The sequence below is a fragment of the Antennarius striatus genome, chromosome 13 (genome assembly GCF_040054535.1).
Source record: "Antennarius striatus isolate MH-2024 chromosome 13, ASM4005453v1, whole genome shotgun sequence".
Taxonomy (NCBI): Eukaryota; Metazoa; Chordata; class Actinopteri; order Lophiiformes; family Antennariidae; genus Antennarius; species Antennarius striatus.
The window spans coordinates 4,398,689-4,411,281 of record NC_090788.1 but is presented as its reverse complement, the minus strand read 5'-3'; the positions used below and the strand labels follow the sequence as shown (position 1 = coordinate 4,411,281).

Genomic DNA, 12,593 nt, shown 5'->3' with positions numbered 1-12,593 from the left:
CTCTGAGGTGGAGTTCAATCAAAAACAGCTAGAAATCTTAATTACATTGGAAAAACATGTAACATGCAAAGAGTGAAGGTTTTGCAGGCTAAATTACAAAACATTTCATAAAAGCATCAACCAGGGTATCTGATAAGAAAACAGTAAAACCCATAACATTCAGTGTGCTGACGATACCAGTAACACCCTATGTTTAGTTCTATTCAGGATTAGCAGTGGAGTATTTTTTACTTTGTAATAGAGTAAAATGTGTTGATTAACTCATGAAACTTGTAACAATTAAACATTTTGAATATACATGCAACAAGTCGTGTATATTCAAAACAGATCCTGCATCATTCAGTAGAAATGAAAGGAAATGATTAAAAACACTCCATCTCATGCTTTTAATCCCTCTTTAGACAATATTTCATGGAATTTGTTTTAATCTGAGGTCCATCTTCCCCACAGAACTTTTTTTAAAAAATCATTTTGTGTTTCACACAAACAGGCTGGAAGAAATCAAATAACGTCGATAAAAAACACCATAAATAACATTATATTGATCACATATTTCAATGTGGTGGGTCAAACAATCATGGGAGGGGAACTGAGTTTGCGTTTGTTGTGTCGCTTCGTCGCGTTCCCTCAAGGCCTACAATCCCCACAATGCATCGGGCGCGCTCCGCTTCCGTACTTGCGCCGTTTCTGGAGCGGATTGGAACCCGGAGTCAGGATTCGATAAATGAAGGGTCCTCTGCAGAAAAGGTAACGTGTTTAACCTGAAATCCAGATCGAATCCCTCAAAAATAACGACGCAGCTGTGACGTAAGGCTGCAGCGGGCTCGTCCGGTTCGCCCCGCGGTCTCGGTAACCGTCCCCGCGGCGGAGCACTCGGCGCTAAACGGCATCGACTCCGGTTTGGTGCTTCTCGTCTCCGGTCCATCCGCCATGCCGACTGTTCTTTGTTGCATTGTGTGGAGCCGAGCCGCTCAGATCGGAGTTAAAACCCGGCTGGAGATCCCGGATCCCGCCTCCCGTTCACACTGCACACGTTCACAACGGCGGTTCCGGAGCCTGTCGGTCGGGGACGGTTCACACTGGTTTACATGAAACCGGAATGAAGCCACGGGCTGAAGTGGGCGCAGGGCTGAAGTAGTTTAAACTAGTTCTTAGTGTGTGTATGTGTGTGTGTGTGTGGGGGGGGGCACTTTGACCTCTTCTCCTGACCCCCATTCTTGCATCACTAACATGACGTCATTATTCTCTCCATCTGCAGGCTGCTGTAATGGCTGAGCAGACGCCAGATGAGTTCATCTGTGAGTATGAGTCTCCTCTGGGTGGTGATGAGGAGTCTGGGGCTGTGGTGACAGGTGTGTGTGTGTGTGTGTGTGTGTGTGTGTGTGTATATGTTACAGGGTGTGAGGACTGTGGCCAGTACCATGACTCAGAGTGTCCCGAGTTGGGGCCCCTGGTGACCGTCCAGGACTCCTTCGTCCTCAGCCGGGCCCGGTGAGCGACGCCGCTCCACATTCTGTACAATTCTCCACAAACATGACATCCACAGGATCTCCCCCCGCCAGCGGCGCCTTTTTTTTTTTTTTGGGAAAATGATAGTTAGAAAGGAGTCTTTTGAAGCTGACCCACTTTATTACAACACTTATTAAACAGGTATAGGGGGGAAAAAAACGTTGTAATTCCCCCAAACTTCAAAAGACACCTCTGGAGAACACGCAGCTCAAAGTTACGTGAAAACAAATTATTTGCATGTCGGAGACAGACTCTGTTTCAATTCTAATTTTAATTTGAAAATAAAAAAACACGAAAATTTAAAGTCCGCAAATTGCAAAAGTTATTGTTTTTACGACAGCTTTTTAAACAGTTTTGTATTGACTTACTTTAAAACGGTAATTAAATGTAATTGTGCATGTATGATAGTATATATCCAATTTCTTGAATTACCTTCTTGTATTTTCAGTATTTTCCGATCTATAAGGCGCACCTAAAAGCCTAAAATTCTCTCATAAACCTTCGGTGCGCCTCATAATCCGGTGAGCCTTATATATATGAAATAAATTATAAAATAATCAATTCCTTAAAGGTGCGCCTTCTATCTATCTATCTATCTATCTATCTATCTATCTATCTATCTATCTATCTATCTATCTATCTATCTATCTATCTATCTATCTATCTATCTATCTATCTATCTATTTCTACTGTGTCATGTGACACGCTAAGGAAGTCAGGCTAGCATTTAGCCGTCATTTCGCTGTCACTGATCTGTCCTCCCATCATGCATCAGGTCGTCCCTACCCAGCAGTTTGGAGATCCGACCGGTGGCTGATGGACAGGAGGGGGTGTTCGTCCTCCGCCGGCTGGTCAAGAGGACCCGATTCGGGCCGTTTGAGGCGAAGCGGGTCCCCCACCTGGAGAAGGAAGGGGCGTTCCCTCTCAAGGTTCCGTCCTGATGAATCTTAGACGCCCTGTTTTGGTATAAAAGCGATGGTTTCTCTTATTTTACTTCCTTTTCCTCTCCTCTGACCCTCAGATCTTCCAGCGGGACGGGATGTTGGTGTGTTTCGACTCCAGCAGCGAGGACGACTGCAACTGGATGATGCTGGTACGACCCGCCACCGACCACAAGCACCAGAACCTGACGGTTTACCAGCAGGATGACGACCTTTACTTCAACACCTCCCGGGTACGAGTCTCCATCCTGAGCCCCCGTCGCTCCTGCAGACGTTTCGCCTCCGCTTCCTGCCTGGTGCATCACTTCCTGTCTGCTTGATTTCCAGGAAGTGCTTCCAGGAACGGAGCTGCGGGTCTGGTACGGAGCTTTCTATGCCAAGAAGATGGAGAAGCCGATGCTCAGGGCTCCGCAGACCCCGGTCCCCCCAGCAGGTAGGTGGCATCGCAGCACAGACGTAGATGTGGGGGCGCCGCGTCGGTCGGTTGAGCTGCGTCTCACTGTTCTGTCTCTTTCTCCTAGAAGTGACTTCTTCCTCTGATGCGACAGAAACTTCTGGGAAAACCGGAGCCCACTTGCCTCCAGCGACAGAAGGAAAAAGTGGAGGTGAACACATCCGTCCGCTCCAGGCATTCCAACTTAAAAGCATTCTTTTCTGTCATCGAGGGAGGGGTTGTGTTGATTTTTGTTTTAAAATGCAATGTTTGATTGTTTCCAGCTCTACTTTAGGATTTTACCCCCAAAAAACATCTTAAATTGAGAGAAACTCTACGTTCACAGGCGACATCTTGAGCCATCTCCACCAGGAGAAGACGGTAATAGATCTCATGGTTCCGCCCCAAGAGGTCATCCCCCCCGGGGAGGAGAAAGGGGCCCACGTTTCATCTCAGCTGGGCCCCAAGAGGGGGCCGGGCCGGGGAAGGCGAGCTAAGGGACGGAGGCCTGGAGCTGCAGGCGGCGCGAGCAGGAACAGAGGTGAGGAAGAGGAGCGGTCGGGCCTGAGCAGACAGTTTCTGAGTCAACATCCCGCACTGACATTCAGGAGTCATGCAGACGTGTGTCATCACAACAAAAGCAAAGATACTGGTTCATCCACTGCTGTGTTTTGGGATATGAAGAAGTCAAAGACAGAAAACATTCAGCTGGAAGCAGAATTATTCCGTCCTCGTCTTATGTTCACAGCACAACACAGAATTTTCATTTTATTCACTGCTTCAGCTGATAATATTTTTTATAAACCATTTATCTGCTGAAAACCTGGTGCAGATCCAGACACCAGCTTCTAGCTGCATCCCTGAGGAATCTTATCCCATTCCCATTCCCTCTGCTGCAGCCTCCTAATTAAATCCCAGTAGAGTTTTTCTCTGGGCGACTGAACGGTCATTAAAACGATCCAAGACTTCCTTCCAGAACCAAACCTTGGTGATGGAATCTGCCTTACCCTGCACACGCTGCAGTTTGACGGCTGATGGATGGAGTTGGTTGTTGTTAAACCTCATCGTCGGCTCCTCGTCTTCACGTATGGAGAACACATCACTCAACTATGACTGGTTTGGTCGCATTCCGCGGAGGCTCTCCGATGGATCGGGTTCACCAGAGTCGTGTTCCGAGCGTCGTTCTCTTACGGCGGCGCTACAGTATTATTTTTGGGTGCGTTTACCTACAGGGGAAAACCGAGCTGCCTGAGGGGAGGTTTCCTATTTGATTGGGGTCAAATAAAAGATGCAAAAAGTCTTATATTTGATTAATTTAATGCTAACATGGCGTTTCTGGTGCAGACTTGAAGCCACGGCTAGAGAGGTCAGACGCGGCGGCGACCCCGGCGGTGGAGATCAGCGGCCTGCTGGGCGCTCCAGAGATCCGGGCTCCTCTGAAGAGACACAAACCCAGGGAGCACAAGCGGGTTTACCGCTGCTCCCTCTGCAGCAAGGTCTTCCAGAACAGCAGCAACCTGAACCGACACATCCGATCCCACGGTGGGCGGGAGAGAATCATCAGACGCAGTGACAGTTGGAGCGAGCAGATTGGTTGTTTTTTTTAGTAGTAACAGAGGTTGTTGTGTGTGTGTGTGTGTGTGTGTGTGTGTGTGTGTGTTTTTTTTCCAGGCGATAAACTGTTCAAATGCGACGAATGTGACAAGTTGTTCAGCCGCAAGGAGAGTCTGAAGCAGCACATTTCTTACAAGCACAGCAGGAACACGGTGAGGAAGAGTTCAGACTGCTTTTACATAACCTGCACGTTGGTGTGATTAAATATCGTGTGTGTGTGTGTGTGTGTGTGCGCCTCGCAGCCCGACCAGGAGTACAAACACAAATGCAACACCTGCGAGAAATGCTTTCGCCTGGAAAATGCCTTAAAGTTCCACAACTGCCGAACAGGTAGCGCAGTTTTTTCCATATCTTTGGTGTTTGATGAAAAAGAATGTCCCCGATCAGATTTCATTCCTCACGTCTTCCTTCTTCACCAGACGACAAGACGTTCCAATGCGACATCTGCTCGCGGTTCTTCTCCACCAACAGCAACCTCTCCAAGCACAAGAAGAAACACGGCGAGAAGCTGTACTCCTGCGAGATCTGCAACAAGATGTTCTACCGGAAAGACGTGATGCAGGAGCACCACAGGAGGCACGGCGTGGGTGAGTCGCTGCCAGAGAGACGGGTTCAAGAAGTGTCTGTAATATTTACCTGAAGTAGAAAAAGCACACAAGTCTATTTATGAAACATCTTGTCCAAGCAGGACCAAAGCACATGAAGAGGGAGGAGCTGGAGGCCAACGGAGAAGAAGGGACCAAGTACAGGAAGGAGCCGTCGCCCTGTCCCATCTGTGGCAAGGTGAGGTCAAAGGTTAACATCTGCACGTCGCGTAACTGCGTGCAGACGTAAGCGCACATGCTCACATCATTGACGTGCGCACAGGTGTTCTCCTGCAGGAGCAACATGAACAAGCATCTGTTGACTCACGGCGATAAGAAGTACACCTGCGAGATCTGCGCCCGCAAGTTCTTCCGCGTGGACGTCCTTCGGGATCACATTCACGTTCATTTCAAGGTGAGGCGGCGGCGGCGGCGTTTAGAAGGCTCACGTCGTTCCTGGGAAATGAGGTTCATCACCTCTGGGTGTTTTTTTTGCGCTACCAGGATATCGCCTTGATGGACGAGCAGGAGAGAGAGGGATTCATCAAGAAGATCGGCATCTCAGCGGGCAGCAGCGACGACACAGACGATGACGACGAGGAAGATGATCCTGAGCATCACAAGTACAACTGTAAGAAGTGTCAGGTGAGCTTTACCCCGACAGGACCGGAGCCTTTACTATACCCACTTATTAACTCTAGATAGTGGGTTTTGTCTGCGTGAAAACGCTCCAGGAGGTTCACAGATGAAACTTTTTTGCATGCGTGAACTCCCCCCTTTGTGTGTGTCTCCAGCTGTCGTTCGCAAAGGGCAGAGAGTACCTGAAGCACATCATGGAGCAGCACAAGGAGAAGGGCTACGGCTGCGGGATCTGCAACCGACGCTTCGCCCTGAAGGCCACGTACAACGCTCACCTGGTCATCCACCGGGAGCAGCTGCCCGACCCCGCCGTGCAGAAGTAAGAGTCAGGTTACGTCAGCAAAATCACCATATGTAAGAATCTAAATAAAGAGATGAAGTTACAGCAGGACTGGAATTGAAAGTTAAAAGATCTGATCACAGGAAAGCACCTGAACGCACCACGTGAGTCTGATCGCTTCTATTCTGCTCACCTGTCACACAGGTACATCCATCCGTGTGAGGTTTGCGGTCGAATCTTCAACAGCATCGGGAACCTAGAAAGGCACAAGATCATCCACACCGGTGGGCGTCCGAGTCGTGTGTGTTTGTGTGTTTATAAATGTTTTGTCTCACGTGGTGACGTGTGTTTACGTGTTCATCCAGGGGTGAAGAGCCACAGCTGCGATAAGTGTAACAAATCCTTCGCCAGGAAGGACATGCTGAAGGAGCACCTCCGCGTTCACGACGACATCCGGGACTTCCTGTGTGCCGAGTGCGGGAAAGGTGCAGCCCCCTCGCCGCGGCGCGGTTTGGGTCTGTAGCTCCGTAAACGGATTCGACGCCAACGTAACCGCTTCTCCGTGCAGGCATGAAGACGAAACACGCTCTGAGGCACCACATGAAGCTTCACAAGGGCATCAAGGAGTACGAGTGTAAGGAATGCAACCGCAAGTTCGCCCAGAAGGTCAACATGCTGAAGCACTACAAGAGACACACGGGTGAGGGTTTTGACGCCGGTTCACGATCCGTGTAAGAGAAATAAAGCGACTCTTGAGATGCTAACATTTCCGCTGATGTGTCACTTTATCTGCAGGCATAAAGGACTTCATGTGTGAGCTGTGTGGGAAGACCTTCAGCGAGAGGACGACCCTGGAAACGCACAAACTCATCCACACAGGCAGGTCTTACAGCTTCATGATTGTTAGCGTGTTAGCGTAGCAGAAAGCTCTTGAACGAGTTTCTGTGTCGCCGCTCCGCAGTGGGGAAGACGTGGACGTGCGCCACCTGCGATAAGAAGTACCTGACGGAGTACATGCTGCAGAAGCACGTCCACCTGACGCACGAGAAGGTGGAGGCCCAGTCCTGCCAGCTGTGCGGGACCAAGGTGTCGACCCGCGCCTCCATGAACCGACACCTGCGCCGCAAGCATCCCGAGGTGAGTCGGCGGGAACGATCCGCACCCCGAGTTCACAGCGCCAGGCTGGAGATCCGCGTTGAGATGTTCTCCTTCACGCTTCCAGGTGGTGTCGGTGAGGATCGACGAGTTTGACGATCTTCAGGAAACGTCGACAATCAATAATTCGTCCATCAGCATCGTGCAGGTTTGATTTACAGCCCTTGTTTTTGCTTGAGTTACATTTAATCTATCGTTTAATCCTAGCATTTCCATGTTAACCCTTCCACATGGTATTGCATTCTGGGTAATATGCTCTCAGAGAGACCAAACTAATTCTCATGATCGACGTTCTTTTTCTCTCCAGCCTTCTCTGACTCTGGAAAAAGACGGATTGGTTCCGGAGCGGCCCGGCCGACCCTCCCGACACCCCAAGAAGAAGCAGAGGGTCCAGACCGAACCGGAGCTTTCGGAACCCGACGAGTACGTCGACTTCGCCGAGCCGCGTAACGAAGTCATGGAGGAATTCAGCACCGTCGTCGTCGGCGACGAGACCGAAACCAGCTCTGCCGTGCAGAGCATCCAGCAGGTGGAGATGAAACGTTTCACACACGTTCCCGTTTTATTGTCGCCATCAAATGTTCCGTCTTTGCTTCCTGTAGCTTAGATGACAGGAAACGGGCGCGTTTGTTTGCTGACGCATCAAACTCACACAGACAGCCGTCACGCTGTCACACAGAATCAATCAAGAAGTATGTATTGATAATATAGAATTTTTGGCGACATTTAAAAAGTAAAGTTGTTTTTCTCTGACTTTTCCAGGTGGTGGTCCTCGCCGACCCCAGCGCCCCATCGGCCTCCTCGCCCAACAGCTCAATGGGGTTGACCAACATCACGGTCACGCCCATCACCAGCCACGCCCCCACCCAGTTCACCAGCCTGCAGCCGGTGGCCGTAGGTCACCTGACCGCCAGCGACCGGCCCCTCACCCTGGACAACTCCATCCTCACCGTCACCTTCGACACCGTCAGCGGCTCTGCCATGCTCCCCGAGACGGTGGGCCCCGGCGGCGGGGGCGCGGCCCCTCAATCCGTCGCCCACTTCATCAACGTCACCACTCTGGTCAACCCCATGGGCCACCAGATGGAGGCCCCCACTCTGGCCTGGAGGCCCGTCGCTGCTGCTGAGGGCGCCCAGGGCGGCCCCGTGGTGGAAGCTGCTCAGGAAGGTCAGGAGGCCCCCAATCCGGGCCAGGAGCCGGGTCAGCAAATCCAGAGCCAGCCACCGGCCCCCCAGCAGCAGCCGGGCGGGGCCACGCAGCATATGTTCAGCTACTAGAGTCGGACTGGAGGTGCTGGTCGCCTCACTCACAGACGTCACTGTAGAGAAGTAGATTTTATCAAACTGTACAAAACGTTGTCACCCAGATGCCTCTCCAGCCCCAACAGAAAGATGTAATTATTATTTTCTTTGTTTTTTTTATACTGATGGGAAAAAAAGTGGCTGAAATGATGTAAAAAAAAAGAGAGTTAAGGTACATTTATCCATGTTAGCTGTCCCTCCTCTGGAAGATTTACATTTCAAACCAAAGCAACATTATAAATCTAAATATGCCTTATCAACTTTTTTTTTTTTAAACAACATGTTTCAAGTTTAAGCTGCTGCTCAGAATATTAAATATGATCTCATACCATCCTGGTAAATAAGACTTGACAAGTGCAGAGGACATTTTAAGTGAAACACTTTTACTGTTTAGTGGTAACTAACGGACACACGTTCATGAAATGTTATTTTTAAATGTCGTGAAATGTAATTGTTGAGTCATTTTGGGGTAAAAAAAAAAAAATCCCAGAAGAGTTTTTGTACTTTGTATTTTTAAAGAAAATACTTATTTCAAGCGTTTGTGTGTGTTTGTCTTCATCTCATTCTGTGTGATCAGCAGTGATGACAGGAGAATCGTCCTTATTAGATCAACGTGATCTTCTGTCCTGGATTGAATTTATTTTGAATTTCTAAAATGTAAAATTTTCTTCCAAACCTTCCATTAACTTTAGAGAAAATCCATTGTGTAATTTTTGTGCAGAAAGTCAAACAAACCAGATGGATCGCTTCACCTTGGTGGTGATAATGCAGATTTGCTCTGACATGGTTTTTTTTTTTTTATAAAGCCACACCCAAAAGTTTTTTTTAAAGCCAAATTGGGACAGAACCAAACCTGAAAGCAGATCCATTGTTTTTATGTTGGACTGAGATAATAATCAGATTTATCCTTTAATTTTGTCACCTCTGTCCACTATTGATCCCTTTTCAAGAATAATCTGATGTGGATTCTTTCCATTTACACTTTTGTTCTCAGCACAGCAGCCTGACGATCTTTACGTGACAAAAGTCGGCAGAGGACATCTGAATTTTGGCATTTTAAACATTAGGTACATAGACAAATACACAAAATGTCACGACTCAAAGAGCGTGACTGTTTGATTTAAATACCAAACTGTTAAACTACCTGCTTTTACATATATTGGAAACGAGAGAGACTTGAAGTACATATCTGAACTGTCATCAACTAACATCAAGATGAAATTTATCTGAATGACCTCTTGAAAATAGAAGACATTTTTGTGTGATTTATGGTTTATACACAGATGCTGGTTTCATTTCGAAGAAAGAAAATGGACTGTGCTGATTTATTTTTGTGTCAGTCAGCAGTAAAGCAGATGAATAATAGCTGATTCCATCCGTCCATCCATTCTCTTTGTCACTTGTGCGCCTTGTGGATGCTGGGTCTGCTGGTTTCAGCTCTTGCATTGCATTCTTTTGTCTATGAAGGTTCTCATTCATCCAGGTCATGGCATCCAAAGGCTCCTCTCAGTTGATCAATTGATCAATCAATCGATCAATTGAAGAAGAAGCTTCTTAGATGACAGGTCCAGTTTCTTCAGATCCAGTGGATTTGATTTTAATGCCCTTGGATTCCATTCCCATCAGCCTCAGTGGTTCCTCCTAATGGCCACCAGGGGGCGACCCCAACGCTTTAATCAAAAGTAGCCCGACTTTTTCTTATTTTGGGAGAGTTTACATCAACAGATTTAAATTCTCTGTAGCAGTTTTATTTTATTTTATTTTATTTTATTCGATAAAGTCTCCTTAAACACATTTCATCCTGTTATGAATCTTCTCATTTAGATGTGAAAATAAACGTTAAACCGGGGTATGCTTTAGGGCGTGGCCACCTCGTGATTGACAGGTCCCTGTGTTGGAGTTCTCAGCCACATCCAATCAGGAGAGAGGTCTGACAGGAAGTAGCCGCCTTAGTTCCGCGGCCTTTTCCAAATATGGTCACGGGTGACTCCATGTACCAAAGATGGCGACATACAACTAGCTAAAAGTCAGCTAGCCCGACATCTTTGATTTTATGTGTTTCTTTCTACTTTCCCGCACAAAATCAGTCACTTCATGGATTGTTTTTCTCACATAAGTGTGTTGTTGTTAGCTGGTGTTAGCTAGAGGCTACAAGCCCACGCCCCAGGCTGTTGTGACACCTGGAGATGTCACGGCTTTGAGTCGGCTAGCAGGTGTCACAACTTTGACCTAAATCTAATTTAAAAAAAATTAGGCAACATTTACCAATAACTTTGTTGGGCGTTCTCTGTCGGATACAAAAACAGAATCAATATTTAAGAAAACATTCAGTGTGTTGCGCAGCTTTGAATAATGAGAGGGGGGGAATCTAAATCTAAAATACATTGAAATTAATTGCAGTAATCTAATGAATGGAAACCCCTCTAAATGCATTTATTAACTTAATTTATTTATTTGAGTCAAATGAGAAGATCAGCCTGAAAATCAAGCCTGGTTCGTCCGTGTCCCCACATTGTCCCGGCTGTGATGACATATTTGCGTTAAGTCTTCGTACCTCGTCCTTCAGGTTCCTAGGAGAGTCTGGAGAACGGGTGGAGCGGCGTGATAATATACAATCCTGTGTGACATTAATACATTAACATATGCCATATGAATAAAATTTCTATTTGTTTTTCGTAATAAAATGTGATTGTATCTAACTGGGGAAAAAAATCAGTTACAGTCAGGACAGTGGAAGAAGTCATATTTGTCTTGAACAAATACAAAGAAAACAAGGTTATCATGAATATTAATGTTTATTTCTTTAAACCCAACACACATGGCAATGTGTGTAGGAATATCTGACACAAACAGTTCCAGTTTGAAAGGAATATTCATCACATCATATCACTTCCAATAAACTCGTTTGACTAGACATGGGTCAAAGGTCAAATAGCTGCATTAAAAAGGGGCTTTCAAACAAAACTTTCACCACAGCCAGGCCTCTGAGTTTAGATCAGTATCTACCATCATTACAGCTGAATTTTTTTTTCTTTTAAATTAAAGAATAATATAATAATATACCAGGTTAGTCTGTTGTGTTCTGATCATTTCATGCAAACCTTTCATTACTTCCAGCACACGGTGTGACTGCCAGCATGTCTTATCTGCTTCATTATTACCTCCAGTGAGCAGGCTGAGGTTATTGCCAGCACTGGTTTGTCTGTCTGACTGTTAGAAGGATCACAAAAAATGGCTTATTAGATTTTAATGAAACTTTGTGGAAGGTTTTGGGCACGTAGGAAGGAAGAACTCTTTAAACCTTGAAGAGCATTCAGATAAATGAAACAATTGAGGAATGCTTTCACTTGTATTTTTATCCTGGCAAAATAAAGGGTTTTTTTAATGGCTTTTGTGAATTATACTGAAAAAGCTTGATGGATCGTCATCATACTGGGGGGTAAGGAGGACATTTGAAGTTTGGATGAGGTTCACACGCAGGGCTATCCACGACTTATTTAATTTCTTTAACTTTGGCGCTGGATGGCTGCTCAAAAAAAATTATGAGCAAATTTATATATGAGGCGGAACAGGAAAATGCTGACTTATCAAGAACAGCCATCATCCGTCGACCAAAGGTCACGTATCGGTCCAAGGTGTTTGTGTCAGTTCTCATGCTGGAAGGCATTAAAAGGCGTCATCTCAATGTTATTCAGTGTTATTATCATTAAAAACATTATTTCTGAAGCCGAGTGTTATTTCAGGGTGTGCGTATTTAACAGGGACTAACGGCTCATTTAGTTTTATAATGACTTATGTTATTTGAACCCCCCTGCATAAGAATAAGGTTTTGAGTTTATAGAGTGTGGACCTGTGAAGTCACACCTCATGAAGTGATGTATCCCTGGACACATTATTGGGATCTATTTCATGATTATTATGTAATTCAACAATCTGAACCATTACACTTCCGTCAGCTGGTATATAGCTGTGGTGAGATAGGATAAATATAATCATTTATCATCTGCAGACATGTGAGTTCAAGATGTTTGAAGCCTCCATCAGTGAAACACTTTTTCATGTCAGCTTTCTGGAAGCTTTTCTGTCAATGAGCCCAAACTGGAGCGATGAGTCTGGTTGCTATCACATAACTCAGC

At 46.3% G+C, this 12,593-nt stretch overlaps 1 protein-coding gene across 1 annotated transcript; it reads left to right on the top strand.

Moving 5' to 3' along the window:
- Window positions 1–571: 571 nt before the first annotated feature.
- On the top strand, window positions 572–8,728 carry prdm15 (PR domain containing 15). Its single transcript, XM_068331360.1, has 24 exons — window positions 572–747; window positions 1,259–1,298; window positions 1,398–1,491; window positions 2,285–2,438; window positions 2,531–2,683; window positions 2,778–2,883; window positions 2,972–3,055; window positions 3,230–3,424; window positions 4,228–4,425; window positions 4,555–4,649; window positions 4,740–4,827; window positions 4,917–5,084; window positions 5,186–5,280; window positions 5,365–5,496; window positions 5,586–5,726; window positions 5,876–6,039; window positions 6,205–6,284; window positions 6,366–6,485; window positions 6,569–6,700; window positions 6,796–6,879; window positions 6,962–7,137; window positions 7,223–7,303; window positions 7,463–7,684; window positions 7,918–8,728. The coding sequence occupies exons 1-24, from the start codon at window positions 649–651 to the stop codon at window positions 8,431–8,433; spliced, it is 3,417 nt and encodes a 1,138-aa protein (XP_068187461.1). The 5' UTR covers window positions 572–648; the 3' UTR covers window positions 8,434–8,728.
- Window positions 8,729–12,593: the final 3,865 nt, after the last annotated feature.